Here is a 20478-nt window from a genome sequence, read left to right as displayed (position 1 = left end):
AAAAGTACAGGTGCCTCTTGGTGCAAATTTATCCCAAATTTATCCCAAATGGTCAGTTAACACTACATGCCAGTGGAGTGATGGCTCACCTTGATATTAGGCAGGACATAGCGCTCATGGTTCACTTCAGTAGCATGCTAATAACTTTCTTTCTTTTCGAAGGTCAATTGTTGGCATGACTATGTATAATCAAGCAACACAAGAGATCGCAAAACCTTCTGAGTTGTTAACAAGTGTGAGAGCCTACATGACAGTACTCCAATCAATAGAAAATTATGTACAGATTGACATCACAAGAGTGTTTAATAACGTCCTCCTTCAACAAACCCAGCACTTAGATAGTCATGGGGAGCCAACCATTACCAGTCTGTACACAAATTGGTAAGAATCTGAGATTTCATCCTATACCCCTTTTGCTTTGTGAGATAAAAGTTTTCATGCAGAAAAGAAAAAAATCTGGGAGGAGGAGAGTGCCAAGGTGAAAGTGAGGCAAATTGCAGCTTTTAATCTGAGCTGTGCCCCGCTTCCCCATGCAACTTGAAATTGAGATAATGTCCAAAAAAAACCTGAATCGCATGCCACTTGAACAATGGATGCCAATAAGTAACAGCGTTTAGCTTTCTATTGCAAACTAAAAGCAAACTACACTTTTATTTAAAATGAAGTCGCTGACTATTCAAGGGAAACATCATTGAGGACAATGCAATTCTTAATACATGTGTGTCGATGTGGCTTTATGTGGACTTTCAAGATCAACTCTCAGTGACAAATTCAGTGTCAGTGCAGCTTTCATCAAAGTTAAGGTGGTAAATGAAATTAACAGTAAGGAATGTTTGTAGTCTACTGTAATTGTTTCTTTCGTGAAGGTATCTGGAAACCTTGCTGAGGCAAGTCAGTAATGGCCACATAGCCTATTTCCCAGCGATGAAAGCATTTGTGAACTTGCCTACTGAAAACGAACTGACATTTAATGCAGAAGAATATTCAGACATATCAGGTGAGTTTTCCCAAGGCTCAGGGTGGGTGGAAAAGCCAAGTCTCATTTTTATACCAAACTTTGGAGACAGTAAGCAGCACTACAAGTCCCCCTTGCTGCTTCTGACCCTCACTAATATCTAGGGAGAACTAAGGCTCTTATCAGGCCTCTTGACCTCTGGTAGTACAGGCTAAGCTAGTTAAGATGGAGGGTTTGCATCCTGAGCATTTGAAATAGGATGCTGGAAATTTAAAATGTGTGAAATGCTATAGCCCTTATAGAATGAATGAATAAAATATAATGTGTTCATTAAATTAAGACAATATAATTGGTTTGCAGCAGAATAAATGCTTTTTCTTCCTCAGAAATGAGAGCCCTGTCAGAACTCCTTGGTCCATATGGCATGAAGTTCTTGAGTGAAAGCCTTATGTGGCACATTTCCTCACAGGTTGCTGAACTCAAGGTAACTTCCATTGCTTCTCTTTGGTCATTGCTTTTATAATTAAAAGCAGAAGTCGCTTTATAGCAAGAAGACATGGCCTGAATCCAAAGAACTACTTTAGACTAGTCCAAGCATTTGTACTTGCTCATCAGAGTTTTGACCCTTTCCCTTTGAATGAGGAACACTCACGCCATACTGCAAACAGGCGTTTCAATTCTCACACAAAAAAGTCTTTTGTTATGATGTGCCATTGGTTGGAGTGACTTTTTAAACAATATATATGTCTAAACACTGCACAGAAATACTGGGGAAGATCTTTGGATCTGCTCATATGCATTCTATTTCTTTGACCTTTTTTTTTAATGTGCATGAGCCTCATAGCAGCACATAGTTTGTTCCTTGCTGTCCTGGTGCAAAACTTCAGTCATTACTTGTGTTCCTGCATGCTGCTTCTCCAGAAGAGATGACCTTGGTTTGGGGGTCTCTGAATTAGCTTATAGTTTAGCTTCTACTAACAGAAAGTATCAGGAAATGGGGAAGTGTCTCTAGCTTTGGTCAGCAGGGATAATAAACATGTGCTCCCTGGCCTAATTTTATGTGGTATGGGGAGTCCAGCAAAAAGGATAGGGAGTTGGGGGAAGGATAGGGGAAGAAGCCAAAACAAATGGAGTGAGTAGGGAGAGGAATGCACTTGGCAAGTGATTAATTCAGGTATTCAGCCAGAGCAAGCTGTCCATCCTCCATGAGCCTGTTGGACAAGGAGGGAGAGATACAGAGAAGAGGGTAGTAGAATGGGAGGGAGAAAGAAGGGGTGACCCACCTATCACCAGCTTGCAGCTCTTGAAAGGGAAGAGAAATCCCTTTGGGATGGGCCAGACTGAAAAACTCCTAAATGCTGCATTGAACTCAGGGGCTTTCAGTTGTCTCCCCTTAGTTTACAGTGAATAAATGTAAACTCGCTCGGGGTGGAGGGAGAGAAGGTTTTAATTATAGAGTTGAGACAATGATTAGGAGATTGGTCTAGACCAGTCACAGAAAGTGTGTGCCCCTTCTTTACCTTGTGAGAGATAATCATCCACATGAAAACATATGGAAGGGAAATCCTAAAGAGGAACTAAGAATGGCAAATCGTATGCAAATTGTGTCTCACCCCCATGTTGTTTTCATTGCACATTGTGCAAAAGACATTCAAACTGTAATAATTCCATTATTCTACAGCAGCCCTGCTCAAGTTTAATGAGTTGACTGGAGCTATAAGTGCTTTGTGGAACAGAAGAGAGCCTTTATTATCACACTGTATGCTTTTTGTTTGGTGCATAGCTGGGCCTTACTTAGTATAACTAGTCAGATAATGGGAACATCTGGATTTCATGAGCTCTGCTTCCTGCTTGCCACGCTGAAATGTCCTAAAGCACCCGCTTGTTACTATACTCAGATCTATGCCTGACCTGAGATCTTGCTTCGTCTTAGAAACTTGTGGTAGAGAACGTTGAAGTGCTAACGCAAATGAGGACCAGTTTTGATAAACCAGATCAGATGGCAGCACTCTTCAAAAGATTGTCGTGTAAGTAACTAGCAAGTAGTGCTGTTTTAGTTTATGCTCCTAACTGGGAATCTGCATATAGCTTGAAGCACTGGAATTGATGCGGGAGCATCTGCTACAGCCCCCAAAAGTGCATGCTGTCTTTTGTATAAATGTCTCCATTTTAAGGCTGTAACGTACATACATGACACAAACCTACAGATGCATATATATAAAAATGCATATATATAAAGCTACCCACATACATATACATCCCCACTCGTGTATGCATGCATATATATATATATATATATATATATATATATATATATATATATTGGTAGTCACATTAGTAGCCTTTTTCATCTATTTATGCCTTATAATGTACGGTCTGCCTCAGAGAACCTTTTGATTTTGGAAAGATAACCTAAATGTTTTAAAACTGATACGTTGCCTACTGAGGAGCTCCTTTCGGCTGGTCGCCACATTCTCCCAGATTCTCATAATGCTCAGCCAGCAAGGAGTGAATTGGTGGATGAACAAACTATTCAATAGCTTTTGGAGCACTTTTGTAAAGGAATTAAAACTGCCTTTTGGTGCCACATGAGAAACATTATTGTGAGTCTGGTGTGCCTTTGGTACTTAACGATGCTCTCTCTCTCCCCCCCCCCCTTATGATGAGTAATGTGCCAAAAAAGTTGCTTCATCAGCAGTGGTCACTTTAATTTGCTGTTAATATTAGTCTGTCTGTGGCAGATGCCATGACTGGGTGATGCCGTGACTCAGGCAGAGACACACACACACACAGAGAGAGAGAGAGAGAGAGAGAGAGAGAGAGAGAGAGAGAGAGACTGAAGCTGGTGGAGAGGCAACTATGCATGGCCTCAATCTCCCACAGACATCAAACAGGGAGGGGCAGGGAGAAAGCATTCTTGTTCCTGACATTTTCTCCTCCCCCCCCCAGCTGTTGATAGTGTTTTGAAGAGGATGACCATTATCGGTGTTATCTTATCTTTCCGGTCATTGGCACAAGAAGCTCTTAGAGATGTAAGTATTGCACTTGGCATTATAACTTTTGTGTTACACATTTAAGCACATGTAAGCCTAAGAATAGATAAGTAAAAGTAAAAAGTGATTAAATCGCTAAATACTAGCACATTCCAAGGCATTTAAGATTCTGTATCTGTGGGGTAGGTAGAAGCTCTTCCCCATTACATACTCCATTCTCAGATCTATCAAAACCCCAGAATTTTTGGAACAGATGTTGGCACCGCTACAGATACAGAACCCCAAAGTGAAAATACGTTGGCTGTTACCTGACTGCAACCCACTTGTCCCATATAAAACAGCTTTATTTGCAAAAGCCGCTAAAAGTATTCATGCTAGCCACATAAAAGACAACGCTGTAGATTGTGCAGGGGATTCATTAATTTAATTTATTGTAAATGGTTGCTTACTTTGGATCTTTCTTAATTAGGTTTTATTAGATTTGCTGGTTTTGTAAATGTATTTGTAATGGCTTTTAGTCAGATACAATAAATGATCAATTGATTGAATAAAACACAGATTGCTTGTGCTGTGGTGAAAGGATTGCAACACTAAATACGAATAATCAAATCTTAATTGAAATTAAGTGTGTTGCATATGTATGCTGAAAGAATCAAACCTTTACCATTTCACTTTTTATTTTTTTAAAAATTAAAGGAAATTGACGTACAGCTGTTTTAGACCCAAAGCAATACAGTATTCAAAACTCTTGTTAGCCGGTGTTTTTCCACTCCTGCTGCAAGATTCTGGCATGATGCTTCCAGGCTTCTTAATGCATAAACTGAGGGGAGAGGGTAGAATAAATGCAACAAAGTCATAACATGCTGTCTTAGGAGATACAATAGCCAAAAGTAACAATTTTGTTGCATGCCTCTTTGTCTTAGGTCTTATCATATCACATTCCTTTCCTTGTAAGTTCAATTGAAGACTTTAAGGATCACATTCCAAGAGAGACAGATATGAAGGTAATTGCTTGTGAGAATAATGGGGTTTGTTTGTTTTTAGTTCTTTCTAAAATTGTATATTATGCCAAAAGCAGGAATGTATAGACAGATGTAGCACTTGTATATATTTCTGTAAACCTCATTAAAATGAAATTAATACAGTTTCATACTTCTGTGGTTAGTTATGATTCCAGTATTTCTCTTTTGCAAACTGCTGGGAGTCACTGGTTTATACTAAAGGAGCAAGTCATAAAATAAAAAGGACACAGCATTTCAGAGGGGGTGATTCAAAAAGTGTTTCTAACAATTTAGTTTTTGAGTTGATCAGCATCCATTCTCCTAATGGATTATGAAACCCTTTTGCACTTTAGGCCTCAGAACCTAGTCTTGGTAGACACGGTATGGCAGCATTAATTTAATGCATTATATGCTTTGGCTTAACATAGTTTTCTGTTTGTCCAGTTTGAGAACTTGTTGGAATCTTAAAAAGTTGCTGTTGAATATGGTTTCGGAGAGTATACAAGTTTTTGGCAGAAGGGCATGTGAGAGAGATGACAGCCAGCTAGCAAAAGTGACATTAATGGGGCTTTTCCCTATAAGCTAGGTGTATTCCTGCCACCAAAGGTGCTTCTGTTCTTCCATGGTTCCATTCTCACGTGTAACTTAATGTGGACACTGAAAAGATTTTACAATGTCTGCTCTGACAAATTCCACAAAATTATTCTGGCCTTTTTCACTCTGCAGTACCTTTCTCTCTCTCAGGTTGCAATGAATGTATATGAGCTCTCATCAGCTGCGGGACTGCCTTGTGAGATAGATCCTGCTCTGGTTGTAGCACTTTCTTCCCAAAAATCAGGTATGCTGCTGCATAACGTTTTTGGATATTGGCTGTGTTTGCATGTAATGCTAAGCCATGATATCGTTTTAAATTGAGAAACCTGAAGGATGTCAAAGAAACTATACTTGCGCACATTGAGTACCAAATATGCATGTATTCTGCAGAACACTTGGATCACTTCACATAATTTAACCAAGATGCCAAAACTGAGGGTTTGTCAGCTTAAATATATGACAGTTACATTTGTATTTGACTGAACATTCAGTATTTGACTGAATGTTGCAGCTCTGATCTCTAGTTACATTTCCTTAGTATATATAATAGTGATAATACTACATTGAAATCGCTGCAAATGCTTTTGTTATTGATGAGTGACTTTTTATGGCTCCTAGGGGCCGAGGTCCCTTTGCCCCCCCAAAAAAATACCAGTGGTATGCATGTGCCATGTCATGTGATCAGTTATGTGGGGTGGGGCTTAAACCCCCCCCCCCAATATTTTATTCAAGTTGGCCCAGGAATGTGAAATAAAATTTATTATTATTATTATTATTAATATTAAATACTGGTATAGAAACTACTTTAGAGGAGTAGCACTCATTTATGAATAGCTCTCAGTTGGTGGCCATGCTGAGCTAGTTCCTATGTGCAGACATTCTGAGCATCTTTCAAAAGGAAGCCTGAAATAACCTTGCTGACCACTGGAGTTAAGAGGAAAGAAATCTCTTGCAATTGCAATTTGTCATTAGGTTACTTTTGATTGAGCTATAAAATCTTTGAATAGCTGTTAGATAAATTTTCTTCTAGGAATTAAAAAAATGCATCCTATTTTTCTTAAGTTACGTTTTCCTTCCCTGAAAATGTGTTGGGGTATGCTACCAAGATACTCTTGGTTTATACAAAGTGATAGCTGTCACAGAAGAGTATTGGTTATGCCACACTTGGTGGAATTGGATAATAATAATAATAATAATAATAATAATAATAATAATAATAATAAAAAATTTCTACCCTGCCCATCAGGCTGGGTTTCCCCAGCTACTCTAAAGTACTGGTCTTTGTTAGCTCAAACCAATTAACACAGAATTTGGCTCAGAAACATTACCAATGCTGTGAATGGATGAAGTATTAGTTTAGGAGTTTTGAACCCACCCAGTTATAATGGATCTCCTAAATTTGTATTTATTTTCAGAAAACATTAGTCCAGAGGAAGAATATAAAATTGCCTGCCTTCTGATGGTCTTTGTGGCTGTCTCCTTACCAACTTTGGCCAGTAATGTGATGTCTCAATACAGTCCTGCCATTGAAGGTAATATTCAGACAAACTGGTGTGAAAATTTGTTCTGGGGGGAGGGGGAAAATTATATTAATGTTTATTTGCTTTCATTTTATGATATTGGTGTTTGGTCCTTTTTGGTGTTGAATAGTACATCAATTTTATATCTCACAATGGTTGCTTTGAAAGAGGAAATAAAAATCTCTCACCTCAAGTCATACTTTGGTTCTAGGGATCCTTACCAAGAATGTGTTCTACCCGTTGCACATAAATGTCCTATTGATTAGGAAATGTTAAAACTTGACTGGAGGCTTTTGGGGGCACAGGAACAATGCTGAGTACTATTTGGAAGACGTATTGAAACTAGTTTTCATACTAGATATTTGCATTAGAAGCATTCATAATTCTCATATTCCTGTGCTAGTTACCATGTTGCCCCGTCTTTACTCGAATACACACACCATTCTATTTGCACCTGGCAGGATTCAGGTCTTCAGAACAGAACTTTGGAACTGATAAATTAAGAAGAAAACCAGAAATCAGTCTTTGAAACAGATTTTGGAATAAATGTAGCCCCGCTTTATGAGTTCCCTGGAAATTGTTTGTTATGCAATTGTTGGTATAATGATTCCACGATTCCCATTGTTTCCTATGGAAACATTTCTAATACAAGATTAGTCCCCTCTGTTTCCTCCCCCTCTCCATGGTTTCTTCTTGAAACGGCTGCAGCCAATCAGCAAAAGAGAGGCATGGGGGGGGGAATGATTTGCCCAATCTCTCCTGTCCCTGATATGTTTCATTTTTCCTGCTTTCTGAGTCATCTGATCTCACTCCCTCCGTGTTTCCGTGGTTTCTGCCTAAAGATGGCTGCCACCAATAAAAACACACAAAAAGGAAGTAAGAAAGTTGGCTGTTCGAATAAGTGCATCTGTGGAGCATATAGTGAGGTTTGGGCATAATTCTTTCAAGTTTGGATAAGTGAATTTTTGGATGTTGAGCATGCAGATAGCAGGACCTGTGTGTAATGTCTTTTACTGTATTCAAAAGGTTCTTAGAGATCTTTACTTCCTCCTTGTTAAATGAAGATTATCCATATTATATTTGAAAGTTAATCCCTTGCTAAACTTAACTCTGCTCCTATTCAAACGACACGTTCTATTCAGCTAAAATGTTCAGAGTGTGAGTGAAGCAAAAGTAATATCACAAATGTGTTTTTGTTTAGGTCACTGCAACAATATCCATTGCCTGGCCAAAGCAATCAACCAGATTGCTGCAGCTTTATTTACCATTCACAAGGGAAGCATTGAAGACCGTCTCAAAGAATTCTTGGCTGTATGTACAGTTTTTATTTTGGGCTGACCTGCTCCAGAAATCATTCATTTCCACCAAGGCTTTCAGCTGTACTGCGATTAACATTTACAACCTTAAGTTTTGATTTCAAGCCAACAACATTATGGTGGCTTTTCCTATATGGTAGTGATTGCAACAATGACTGTAAAGGATTTGAGTCAATATTGCAAGCATGTGTGAACTTTGTCTTGTAGAATAACTGGTCTGATCAGGGATTCCAGTACACAAATTGAGCTATACAATTGGTCTGTCCTGTTAATTTCATTGTTGTGGAATGCTCCACATCCATAACCCCATTGCATTATCTAACATTACAGATCACGTCATGTTAAATCTTATATCTGAAATTGCATGTGTCGTGAAATTAAAATGATTTTTAAAGTGGCTTTAGATGAGTAGAAAACTTACTTGCTATTTGTGATTTTTTTAGCTTGCATCCTCTAGTCTACTGAAAATCGGTCAGGAGACAGACAAAACCACTACAAGGAACAGAGAATCTGTTTACCTACTGCTAGACATGGTAAGCTCTCATTCCAGTGATTGTTCCAAAAGTTTTATCCTAGGTAAAAGAGACTTTGACAAGCACTCTGTGTGGAATTCAACAAATGGTCAAAATACTGTTGGCCAGCATAGCAGAAAAATTACTTTAAAAAACAAAAATCATGAAACGCTTTTGAACCCTACTCCTTTGAGCCTCTCTGCATTTCCTTCTCCTCCCCCGTTCCTTGCTGGTAGCTTGTCATTTTAGCAGCATCGGGATTTCCACTCCTTACCAGGTTTCTGAAGTGATCTCTCCTCTCACTTTAGATCGTCCAGGAGTCTCCATTCCTGACCATGGATCTTCTGGAGTCTTGCTTTCCATATGTCTTGCTCCGAAATGCATACCATGCTGTGTACAAACAAAGTGTCACATCATCTGCCTGAATATATGCTTTAACTGGAGACAACCTAAGCACGCATCTATGTTGCCTCAGTTTTACTTGTGTAAACTGTGGAGCTGTTTTACTTTATGGCCTGGCAAAGAGTTTTGTGGATTATAAACTTTTTCCCAATGCAGTTGTATTTCTGACCAGTGGTTTCTTAATATGGTTGTACTACAATATAAGCTTGGCTGATTTTAGGTTGCACATTTTGCTGATTTGTTTCCCTTTTTATTTTAGAATAATCATAATTATGTTTAAAAAGAGAAATACTATTTCAACTATGTTTTTTTTCATATCCAATCGTGCAGGAATCATAATGGCTTGTTTATTTCCAGGAAGAACTCTATTTAGTGATTATTTTAGTGTTCCTAGCTTTCATCTGTGTGTAAATTATTTCATATAGGGAGAGTTACAATCTGTACCTATTGTTCTTATCAGAAACAAGACTTGGATGTGCATTTCTGTGAATGACAATTTCTACTTTTTTTTTTCTTTTTGAAACACTCACCCAAATTAATGACTGATGCTATCTAATATTAAAAATTGTTGTAAGACTGCTTAGACAGCAGTCTCCTCCATACAATCTTAAACAGCAGCAAGTGGTTTTGTTTGTATAAAGCTTACATAGTGGAATTTTTTAAAGACTAATTTCCATGGTGCCCCGTTGGCATTAACACTACATTGTACCCTGCTGTATAATAAACGTTCTTAATGCATTTATCAAATGTTGATAAAATGTTAGCCCTTTAACCACTTTTTATATGTTTTAAATTTTTGAAATTCAAGTGTACCTTCCATTACATACAATAAACACTACACTGTATTATGTGCTGGTGACTTTCCTTGGGTTTTTTGCTAAGTTGACTGTTGAAAATTCAGTGTTCTAAGCATCAAGCAACGTGTGTTGACTTAGTCTACAGATTGTTAAATGTGCGTGTTTGACCAATTTTTGGATCTTCATCAGTACTGTCTAACCACATTAAAATTTGCTTTACCTTAATGGCCGTCACCTAACCGACTTAAAAATCAATAGGCTTATAAACATCTCATTACTGGCTTGTTATCTATGTCTTTCCATAGTTTTTCAACTTAGTGATGGAGGGCTGAGACATCACTTTGACATGACTTCGCCCATTTTTTGGCATAGGTTCATCCAGCTATTGTCACCAAACTTGGCATGAGGGTTCCTGAGGGTGTCTGGTGTATCAGGTGCAAACTCACAAATTACACTATCGATTTAAAAAACACAATATATTTTTTGGCTTCTGAAGATTCCTGGGCAGTGCTAGGCACTCTCTGCTAACATGTTATTAAAGGGAAAGGCATACCTTCTGACTCCTGCAGAATGTAATGATACTGTAGTGTCTAAATCCACTCAGATTAACTCACTTTACTGCATATTACAGAAACTGAGAGCATACAAACATGATCTGTGAATAAAGGTGAAATGACTCACTGGAAAAAAAAATCAGGTCAACATTCCTTAGGAACTAGTAGTTTGGTGGTTGTGGTTAACACACTGTCCCATAATATCTATTCCGTTCCTTCTGCCTATTCATGGTCTCACACCATCTTACCTCTCACCCCCTTTTCCAATTTGCCACCACCCCAGTTCTTGTGGGGGCAAAAAAGAAAAGAAAAAAAGTTTGACGGGTAGATAGGAATTCAGGTTTAGATTATATTTGAGAGACTAATGGTTTACCCAAGCAGAAATGTTAGCAATGCAGTTGGAGATGTTAGACCATGTGGAATGGGAAGTGGAAACTGTAGAATTTGTATTGAAAGATGTAACAGTTTGAGATTTTCCTGGGGAAGAGTTCAAAGACAATAGAAAATAACATCCTGTTTCCAAAAAAAAAAAAATATTCTGTATCCAACTCACTCTATAGTTCTTCTAGAACATTGCCTGGTCAGGATGACCCACTCAGTAGATGCAGTGTCAGTGGATAAATTTATAAACTGACATTAATAGTGAAATGGCAGGATATGAAAAGGGATTTGGAACTGCTGCTGAAGAACTGGCTCTGATTATGGTCATAAATTAAGAATTGTGCTCCCAAGTGAAGCCCATCTCAGCCTTTTCCTTGTGGTGATTCAGTAAATATGTGAGCTGTTTTGTATTTCATTGAGAATGGATGTTGCCAACGTCGTTGAATCAGTGGTATGTTTGTTAAGATTCCAGTTTTATTATGGTGGTGGCTTCAATGTATTTTGTAAATCATCATGGGTGTAGAGACAAGGAGTTTCTCTCTTTCAAAAATGCAATGGATATTCTCCCTCAGTAGGGATTATCTATTCAGAACATGTGAGATTCAGGTCCAGAGGGTAGCGAGGTTCTTAAAATTTATGCTCTCCTCACACACACTTCATTCCAGCCACTGTTAAGGTGCTTTAAACATCAACACCAACTTGAGTGCAGCATTGACTCTTTTTCTAGGGGACTCATTTAGGGCAAGATGGAACAAGAACTGACCCAAATAAGAACGGACACTGCCATTCCACATAGGAATTTTAAGTGCCCAAGCAATTCTTGATAAATCCTGGAGAATCCTTCTAAAAGGAATTTCTAAATCTTAACGGTTATGGAGAAAGCCTGTCCTGAAACCTCAGAAATGTGCTCCAGATGGTTTCCTGAAAATGAGGGACTGCAAACAGGCTCAGTGGCTTACACAACATCACTGAAGTATTGTACATTTACCATCACTGACCTGGCGTATTGCCTGTTATTAATTACCTGCCCTTCACCCTCAAGTCCCCAGGCAGGTTGCAACAATTAAAACAAATTCTCATGCAATTTTTTTTTAAAGTAAAAACCCTATCCATTCACAAATGTTGCAGATCTACTCATTTAAAAGCTATAATCTATATATTGTGATATAATCTTTTTCTGGACTGCAATTTAACACACACTAACCATGACACTGATGATGGTTTGTATGTTCTCTTCTCCCCAGTTGATGTGATGTCATTCTCCTCTGTCTCTGTCATTGGTTATGACTTGAGTATTGACACAAAGGGGTTCAGTTAAGTTTGAATTAATAACGAAGGCATTATTCGCTTCCTCTGAAGGAGAGTGGAGTTGGACTTACTGTGATAGCTACTGGCCATGATGGCTACAAACATCTTTTGCGTTCAGAGGCAGTAGGTCTCAATTAGCAGAGGGGTGGGAATGGGAAGAAGTCATTTGCCTTCACGTCTTGTGGGCTTCCTGTAGGCATTTTGTTGGCCACTCTGGAAAATCCTGCAAGGCCTCTCTTTATGTTCTTCATTTTGATGAGAGTTATGAGGTGCAAGTCTGGGGTGTAGGGTAGCCATGGAACAAGTGGAGAACAATGGAGAAGATTTGGGGACATCAGATGAGCTAGTCGGCACCCTATTCTCCATACAACTTGCAGATAATTTAACATCCCTCAAGTTTTTCCACACGTTGCACAGCCCCCTTAACTTACTTGCACCAGTCCAATAATAATAATAATAATAATAAAATTTTATTTATATCCCACCCTCCCCAGCCGAAGCCGGGCTCAGAGCGGCAAACAGCAGTAAAGTAATACAACATTCTAAAATCATTTCATTATAAAATCATTTCAAATCAAATTAATGGCAACCATTGGGCTAGAGTTCTGTGAGGATTGCCAAAGGAGCGGGTCAGGCTGTGCCCTGGCCAAAGGCCTGGTGGAACAGCTCTGTCTTGCAGCCCCTGCGGAAAGATGTCAAGTCCCGCAGGGCCCTAGTCTCTTGTGACAGAGCGTTCCACCAGATTGGAGCCACAGCCGAAAAAGCCCTGGCTCTGGTTGAGGCCAGCCTAACTTCCCTGTGGCCCGGGACCTCCAAGATTTTTGTTTGAAGACCGTAAGGTCCTCCGTGGGACATACCAGGAGAGGCGGTCCCGTAGGTACGAGGGTCCTAGGCCGTATAGGGCTTTAAAGGTTAAAACCAGCACCTTAAACCTGATCCTGTACTCCACCGGGAGCCAGTGCAGCTGGTATAGCACTGGGTGAATGTGATCCCACAGCAAGGAGCCCGTAAGGAGTCTCGCATTTGCACCCGCTGGAGTTTCTGGGTCAGTCTCAAGGGCAGCCCCACATAGAGTGAGTTACAATAATCCAGTCTGGAGGTGACGGTCGCGTGGATCACAGTGGCTAGGTCAGGGCGAGAGAGATGTCCCATGCTGTTTCCTATCATAACTGAAATCCTTAGTGGCACAGAGAAGTTACATAGCTTCTCCATGCCACTAAGCTTGGCTGGGGACTTGAAAGCTTCTAATCTATTGTGTTGAAGCACCTGGTGTCCCAAGATGACATCAGATGACACGGTAGGGCACTCCCAGTCCTGGCACATGGCAGCAACCAGGTGACAGCAACCATCACATAACAGACCCTCCCAAGTGTCCCTATTTTCCAGGGATGGTCCTGGGTTTACAGAAGCCAGCCCAGTTTCTGACCTGATCCCGGAACCATCCCGCTTTTCCTTAGGACATCCCTATTTCCATTGGAGAAATGTTGGAGGGTATGCATAAATAAAGGGACGCGGGTGGCGCTGTGGGTTAAACCACAGAGCCTAGGACTTGCCGACCAGAAGGTGGCGGTTCGAATCCCTACGATGGGATGAGCTCCCGTTGCTCGGTCCCTGCTCCTGCCAACCTAGCAGTTTGAAAGCACGTCAAAGTGCAAGTAGATAAATAGATACCATTCTGGCGGGAAGGTAAACGGCGTTTCCATGCGCTGCTCTGGTTCGCCAGAAGCGGCTTAGTCATGCTGGCCACATGACCCGGAAGCTGTACGCCGGCTCCCTCGGCCAATAAAGCGAGCTGAGCACCGCAACCCCAGAGTCGGCCATGACTGGACCTAATGGTCAGAGGTCCCTTTACCTTTACCTATGCATAAATAACACAGAAACTTAAAGCTCACTTGCAGAAGGCCCCAGGTTCCATTAAGAACATTTCAAAGTAGGGCTAGGAATGTCCCCTGGCCAAAACAATGGAGAGCCTCTGCCAGTTAGTAAGCAATACTCAGCTAGATGAACCAATGGAGTCTAACTTTTATTAGTCAGCTTTGTGTCATGACATGGCATTGATGTCAGACACAGCTATTCAAAGGGGGGTGGGAGGGAGAAGAAACCTTTTAAATTCCACATGGAAGCCAAGAGGAGAAGCTGACAAAAACCACAGAAGGCAACTGGAGAAATGCAGTAATAAAAAAAGAGAACTCTGCGGAGTCAGGATTTATAGCGAAGGAGAAAACGTTTTTCCCCAAGGTCTGTATATGTAATAATTCTTGTAGATCTTTAATTGACAGCATTGTGAGTGGAGAAACACTGGGGCTGATTTTGTTTTTATTTTGATAATTATGTCAAACATCATAACAAGTACCAAGACAGCCAATTTCCACCTGGCAAATGTTTTTAGTAGGTGGTGGGAGTTCTGGCAGGGAGGAAGGGTGGTTAAAAGGGGGCAGGGTGTTCTTCCTCGTTTACTGAACAAAAAATCTGGTTTATTTTAAAAATACGTACACAGAGATGATTACTACCCCCAAAATTACAAGCCAAAAATCACTTGTCCGAGGAACGAATCAAGTGGTCCTCTAATGAAAACTCCAGGGAAGAATTATCATCATCATTTTATTTTATTACCCCAGCTTTTTCCCTGATGGAACTCAAGGTAGCTTACAGATAGAAACAAGAATTGCTAAAAACATTAAACATTAAAATGCGATCAAACAATGATAGAATTAAAACTATATACATACAGTATATGAAACCTACTTAAAACATGAAAATAATTACAATAAAAAACAGCATGGCACCAGCCATTTCATTAAATGCAGTTAATTTCCAAAATTAACAAGAAGGTCTTCACCTGCCAGCAGAGCAACAAGGAGAGAGCCAGTCTAGCCTCTCCAGGAAGGCAGGTCCAGAGTCTTATATGTAACACACATACACACACATAATCAATGCACTTATTTAAAAGGATTTGTGGACTGTGGAAGCCTACAATCATATTTTTCTCGATTTAAGTCAGTAAGTGCTGACACACACACCCTGCCCCTGCTCATGTGTCTAAGAGTCTGAGTTCATGACCTGTTCCAGGTCTGCCTATATCACTGGCCTACACGACAAAGTTGAACTTTTAAATATAAACTTTCACTTTTATTCTGAATTCATATTAACTGGCGGAGATGACTGGCAGAATCCGAGACCAAGGTGAAGAGTTGGTGGAAGAAGATGGGAGAAAATTTAAAGTTTATCTACAGAAACATTGTAAAATCAGGAATGTTAGAAGGATGTTGGAATGAAGTAATGTGGTATTAGCAGAAATGATACAAAAGATTAGGTAAAAATTGATTTTTTAACTGTTGAAAGACAAGAATGTAAAATTATACTACATTAGGATAAACTATTAGGATATAAACCAAGCTGGAAAGGATTTGCTGGAATATTTAATTGAACTAGAATACAAAAAAGGGAGGTGTGAGGAGGTCAGGGAAATAAGTAAATGAGAGATAAGACATGGAAAGAGGGAAATGTTTTTAATTGCTTTTATTTTTCTGTATTTTGTATTCTTTGTTTTTTTTCTTTTCTTTTTTTTCATTTTTTCTTTCTCATTTTTGTAACTTTTTTGAAACTTTAATAAATATTATTAAAAAAAATTTCATATTAAAAGTACACATGCCATTGTACAAACACATACTAGAGGTAAAACCAGGGCGAGGCAGCATAGTAGTTGGGATGAGAAGGCATAGTGATGAAAATTGGAAAAAAAGTCCTAAAATAAGATTTCAAATTGGTTGGCATTGGTCATTGACACTCTTTGTTTGTCGGTTTTCAAGCAGGTGCGGGGCTTATTGAATGCCATCCCCTCCACATTATATTTTTAAAAGTATTATGGTCTGGACTTAACCTTCTAAAAGTCACATTTGATGTGTCAGGTTCCCCCCACGCCCGTAACTACAATAATCATTAAAGGAAAAGAAATATGGCAGTTGCTAAATATTTCTCCCCATCACCAGGAGGATTATGACCAGAGTTTAGCAGTCTCTCTTAGAATTTGCAACAAGGGATGCTTGTTCACAATGGCTGGATGCTCTCTCTTCACTTCTGTCTGCGAAACACAGAAAGCAGCTGCCTGTATGGATTTGTCAAAAACATTATGCCAGATCAAATTTATAGCCTTGTTTGCATATGTTATTACTTGAATGTATGCAGGATACAATAAATGTGTAGCCAGATGTTAGACTTTAACTGTTTAACTAGCAGAGAGAGTATGGTCCAGGATGGGGAATCTGTGATTCCCCCAGATGTGGCTGGATGACAGCTCTCAAAAATCCGTAAGCACTGGCCATGCCGATTGGGGTGGATGGGAGCTGGAGTCCCAACAGCATCTGGAAGGCCCCTGATCTAGCGTTCAGAGCAGTAAGCGTAGACCTGGGAGTTAAAATTCCCACTTTGACTTTGGACTCAGCTACATTAGTCAAAAAACAGTGTTTTTAATGCATTATAAACACGCAACACCAGAGGGTGCTGGAGAGCAAACATTTGCGATTTTCCAGAGGTTTTTTTTTCTTTTGTTATAACGATTTAATTTCTGACTTATTTATAGTGTTTTTTCCTGTGTGCAGCTCTACCCCTGATGTGCATTGCGCACACTCTCTGTCTAACCTATGTTCACAGAGTTGTTGGGTTTAAGGAAGACAACAGCAGCAAGAAGCATGCCATCTTCAGTCCCTTGGAGGGAATGATAATACCTCCAGGATTCTCCAATGGTTTGCTTAGGGCTGGGGAAACTGTGGTTCTCCAAATGTTGAACTACATCATTCCTGGCCATCAATCATTCTGGCTGGAGTTTATGGTAATTGGAGTCCAATAACTTCACTGAGGCGGAGGGGCGACAAGATGGGGAAGGCTGGTGTGTGTTCACTGTAACTTTCCTATCTTTCATGGCACAAACCTATCAGGAACAAGGTTTGCCCCTTAAGAAGGAATTATTATTTCAGATATTCTGTTGTAAATGTAAGTGTTAAGGGGATTGTGCTATCTTCTTCTGAATTTGCAACCTACAACTGCCTATGTCCTGTTCTCAAGGTCTGATTGTCTCAATTACGTAATGAAAGTTGAATGCATTATTGTTGCCTCTTTTTGTTTCAGAAAATTTGAAGAAGGAAAGAATTTGAAATCGGTGTCTGTTAAGTTAAATGTAGTTTTAAGGCACCAGAGGCTATTCTGCGGGAATAACAGAAAGGAGGGCACTATGGAAGCGTTGTGTGGATGCAAATGAAAACCATTGCAGGGAAAGTAGTTTCTGGGAAATGACTGCTGTCTAGACTCTCAAGTGTGTGGTGTCTGTGAATATTTTCCTTGGTTACCGGAGACAAGAGTGATAACATAAAGCAATCAGACTTTCAGATGACGCAAGTTGGAATTTACTTCAGAAACATTGGAAACACTGAAAAGGCCCAGATGTAACTTGAGAGAAAAGCACAGAGATCTATATAGTGCCCCCCCCCCCCAGATATCAGGGCATGGTCTAAAGCAGGGGCTGCCAGCATGGTCCACTGAGGCTTTTTCTGGCATCCACAGTGTCCTGTCTCTGACCCCTTGGAAGAAGAATCCTGATGCAACCAATAGAACAGGTTGTGGTATGTGCTTGGTTGCATTGTGTGAGTTTGTTTAGTGGCCAGTACAGTTTCCTCTGGCTTGCAAATGTTACCTGTGGACCCAGAAAGGTTGTCCAAGGTCAAATGATGCTGCCACCTAGTGGAAACAAAGCAGGTCTCAGGGCTTGAGTCAGGCGTACGTCAGCAACAAAAGCAGGGGTCAGCAAGGTTTATCCATAGGTCAGATCACACACGTGTGTGAGCGAGCGAGCATGCGATTTTCAGCGCACGCGCCAGTTTAGTGCAACGTGAGCAGGCGGCACAGTTCGGGGGCGGGGCGGGGGCTGGTCAAATGACCTCCACGGGCTGCTTCCGGCCCATGGGCCTTAGGTTGCTGACCGCTGATCACCCGAGGCTAGTGAAATTAAATCAGTGGCCTAGCGTGGGTTGCCAGCACATGGGGCAAGGCAAGTATTGTGCCTCCTTAACCCATGGACTGTTAGCACAGGTGCCAAGAGGTTGTGCCACGGAACAAACGCCATGGAGACAGCTCTACATGTGTGCTTGCTGTTTTCCCCCTGAGAGAGGTGTTCACAAATGCCAACACAATTGCTTAAAAACACGGAAACAAAACTAGATATGTCATACCTTCCAACATTTCCCTGATGAAAACAGGGACATCACGTTCCATGGTAATAATTTTGCCATTTATACTCCACACATCTTGCTGGGTTGCCCCAGCCACTCTGGGCAGCTTCCAACATATATAAAAACATAATAAAACATTAAACTTAAAAAAAACCCCTTCCCTATGCAAGATTGCCTTCAGACGGCTTTGGGGGGTCGGATAATTCCACACCCTCCAACATTATTCCAATGAAAATAGGGACATCCTAAGGAAAAGTGCGACATTCCAGGATCAAATCAGAAACCAGAACAGCTCCCCTAAATCAGGGATGTCCCTAGAAAATAGGGACACTTGGAGGGTCTGCATATGTATTTAAATACAGTTATTCTGGGCCTTAGGTCGGTGACTGTGAAGAGCCTACATATTACAGTGGTACCTCGGGTTACATACGCTTCAGGTTACATACACTTCAGGTTACAGACTCCGCTAACCCAGAAATATTACTTTGGGTTCAGAACTTTGCTTCAGGATGAGAACAGAAATCGTGCAGCGGCAGCAGGAGGCCCCATTAGCTAAAGTGGTACCTCAGGTTAAGAACAGTTTCGGGTTAAGAACAGACCTCCAGAACGAATTAAGTTCTTAACCCGAGGTACCACTGTACTGGAAATGGAGAAATGCAATTCTACAAATAGACATACTGCAAAATTTTGCTCAGTTCTCACTTTGGGTTGAATTATTGACAAATTGAGAAAAGGGATTTTTACTGCTGTATCAGGGCAGACAGATAACCATCTGGTGAAGTCGAATTAATTATCCTGCTGTACTAGCCACAGATAATTAAGGTGAGCTGAAGTTTGTTTAGAAACTGCTGAGGTGTTAGCCAGAGTACAAATTGACACTGTCCCTAAGCTGTGTTGACTCGGCCCTGCTAGTAGAAAGCACTTACTGTGGGGCTAAGGTAAACAGATTGGTTAAGTATACACAAGGAGCTGATCTACATGGTGAAAAGAGCCATTTAACCACAATTTAGAAGCCAATATACTTTCTTCTTTTTTTTTGTAAGGCTGAGGAATTTCATCTGGTGTAGGTGCAACTCCAGAGTAAGTTTTAAGGACATAACCATATACCAGGAATGGAGAACATTTTCCAGCCAACATTCTCCCATGGGCAATGCTTCAAGGGCCAAATGCAATTTTGTGGTGTGGGGCCACAGGCAAAAGTTGGGGAAACAAGGGATCTAAGTCTTACCTTTATACAGTAGGCCACACATTCCAGACATGCAAAGTTTGGAAGTTTGCAAACACACTCACTTGCACCTACCTCTGTCTCCACCTTGTTGGGGCATGCACACACCTAACTGAGGTGTCCATGCATGGTGGTGGAAGGATGTGGAAGGCAGGGCCTAATCACTGATGGTGGTTGTAGATCAGACACAACAACAACAACAACAACAACAACAACATATTATTTATACCCCACCCATCTGGCTGGGTTTCCCCAGCCACTCTGGGTGGCTCCCAACAGAATATTAAAAACAATGCAACATCAAACTTTAAAAACTTCCCTAAAGAGGGCTGTCTTCAGATGTCTTCTCAAAGTCAGGTAGTTGTATATTTCCTTGACATCTGATGGGAGGGCGTTCCACAGGGCGGGTGCCACTACCGAGAAGGCCCTCTGCCTGGTTCCTTGTAACCTCACTTCTCACAGTGAGAGAACCACCGGAAGGCTCTCGGAACTGGACCTTAGTGTCCAGGCTGAACAATGGGGGTGGAGACGCTCCTTCAGGTATACTGGGCTGCAGCCGTTAGGGCTTTAAAGGTCAGCACCAACACTTAATTGTGCTCAGAAACATCCTGGGAGCCAATGTAGGTCTTTCAGGACCAGTGTTATATGGGCTCGGCAGCCACTCCCAGTCACCAGTCTAGTTGCCACATTCTGGATTAA

General features: G+C 40.6%; 1 protein-coding gene and 1 long non-coding RNA gene across 5 annotated transcripts in view; both read left to right on the top strand.

Moving 5' to 3' along the window:
• NCKAP1 (NCK associated protein 1) overlaps positions 1-10141 on the top strand; it is a 47734-nt gene extending 37593 nt beyond the window's left edge. For all 4 annotated transcript variants that reach the window (XM_083627205.1, XM_083627204.1, XM_083627203.1 and 1 more), the window contains exons 22-32: positions 163-381; positions 867-997; positions 1342-1439; positions 2889-2982; positions 3905-3987; positions 4872-4952; positions 5694-5787; positions 6959-7075; positions 8265-8374; positions 8823-8912; positions 9200-10141. In XM_083627205.1, the coding sequence (XP_083483331.1) occupies positions 163-381; positions 867-997; positions 1342-1439; positions 2889-2982; positions 3905-3987; positions 4872-4952; positions 5694-5787; positions 6959-7075; positions 8265-8374; positions 8823-8912; positions 9200-9316 (1234 nt within the window). In that variant the 3' untranslated portion in view covers positions 9317-10141. The remainder of the gene's footprint in view (positions 1-162; positions 382-866; positions 998-1341; positions 1440-2888; positions 2983-3904; positions 3988-4871; positions 4953-5693; positions 5788-6958; positions 7076-8264; positions 8375-8822; positions 8913-9199) is intronic.
• LOC310743828 overlaps positions 1-20478 on the top strand; it is a 603392-nt gene that overhangs the window by 519746 nt on the left and 63168 nt on the right. The window lies entirely within an intron of this gene.

This window comes from Podarcis filfolensis (genome assembly GCF_964270895.1).
Source record: "Podarcis filfolensis genome assembly, chromosome: 1".
NCBI classification, from domain to species: Eukaryota; Metazoa; Chordata; class Lepidosauria; order Squamata; family Lacertidae; genus Podarcis; species Podarcis filfolensis.
The sequence above is the reverse complement of the archived record's forward strand: the minus strand, read 5'-3'. Positions and strand labels throughout refer to the sequence as shown.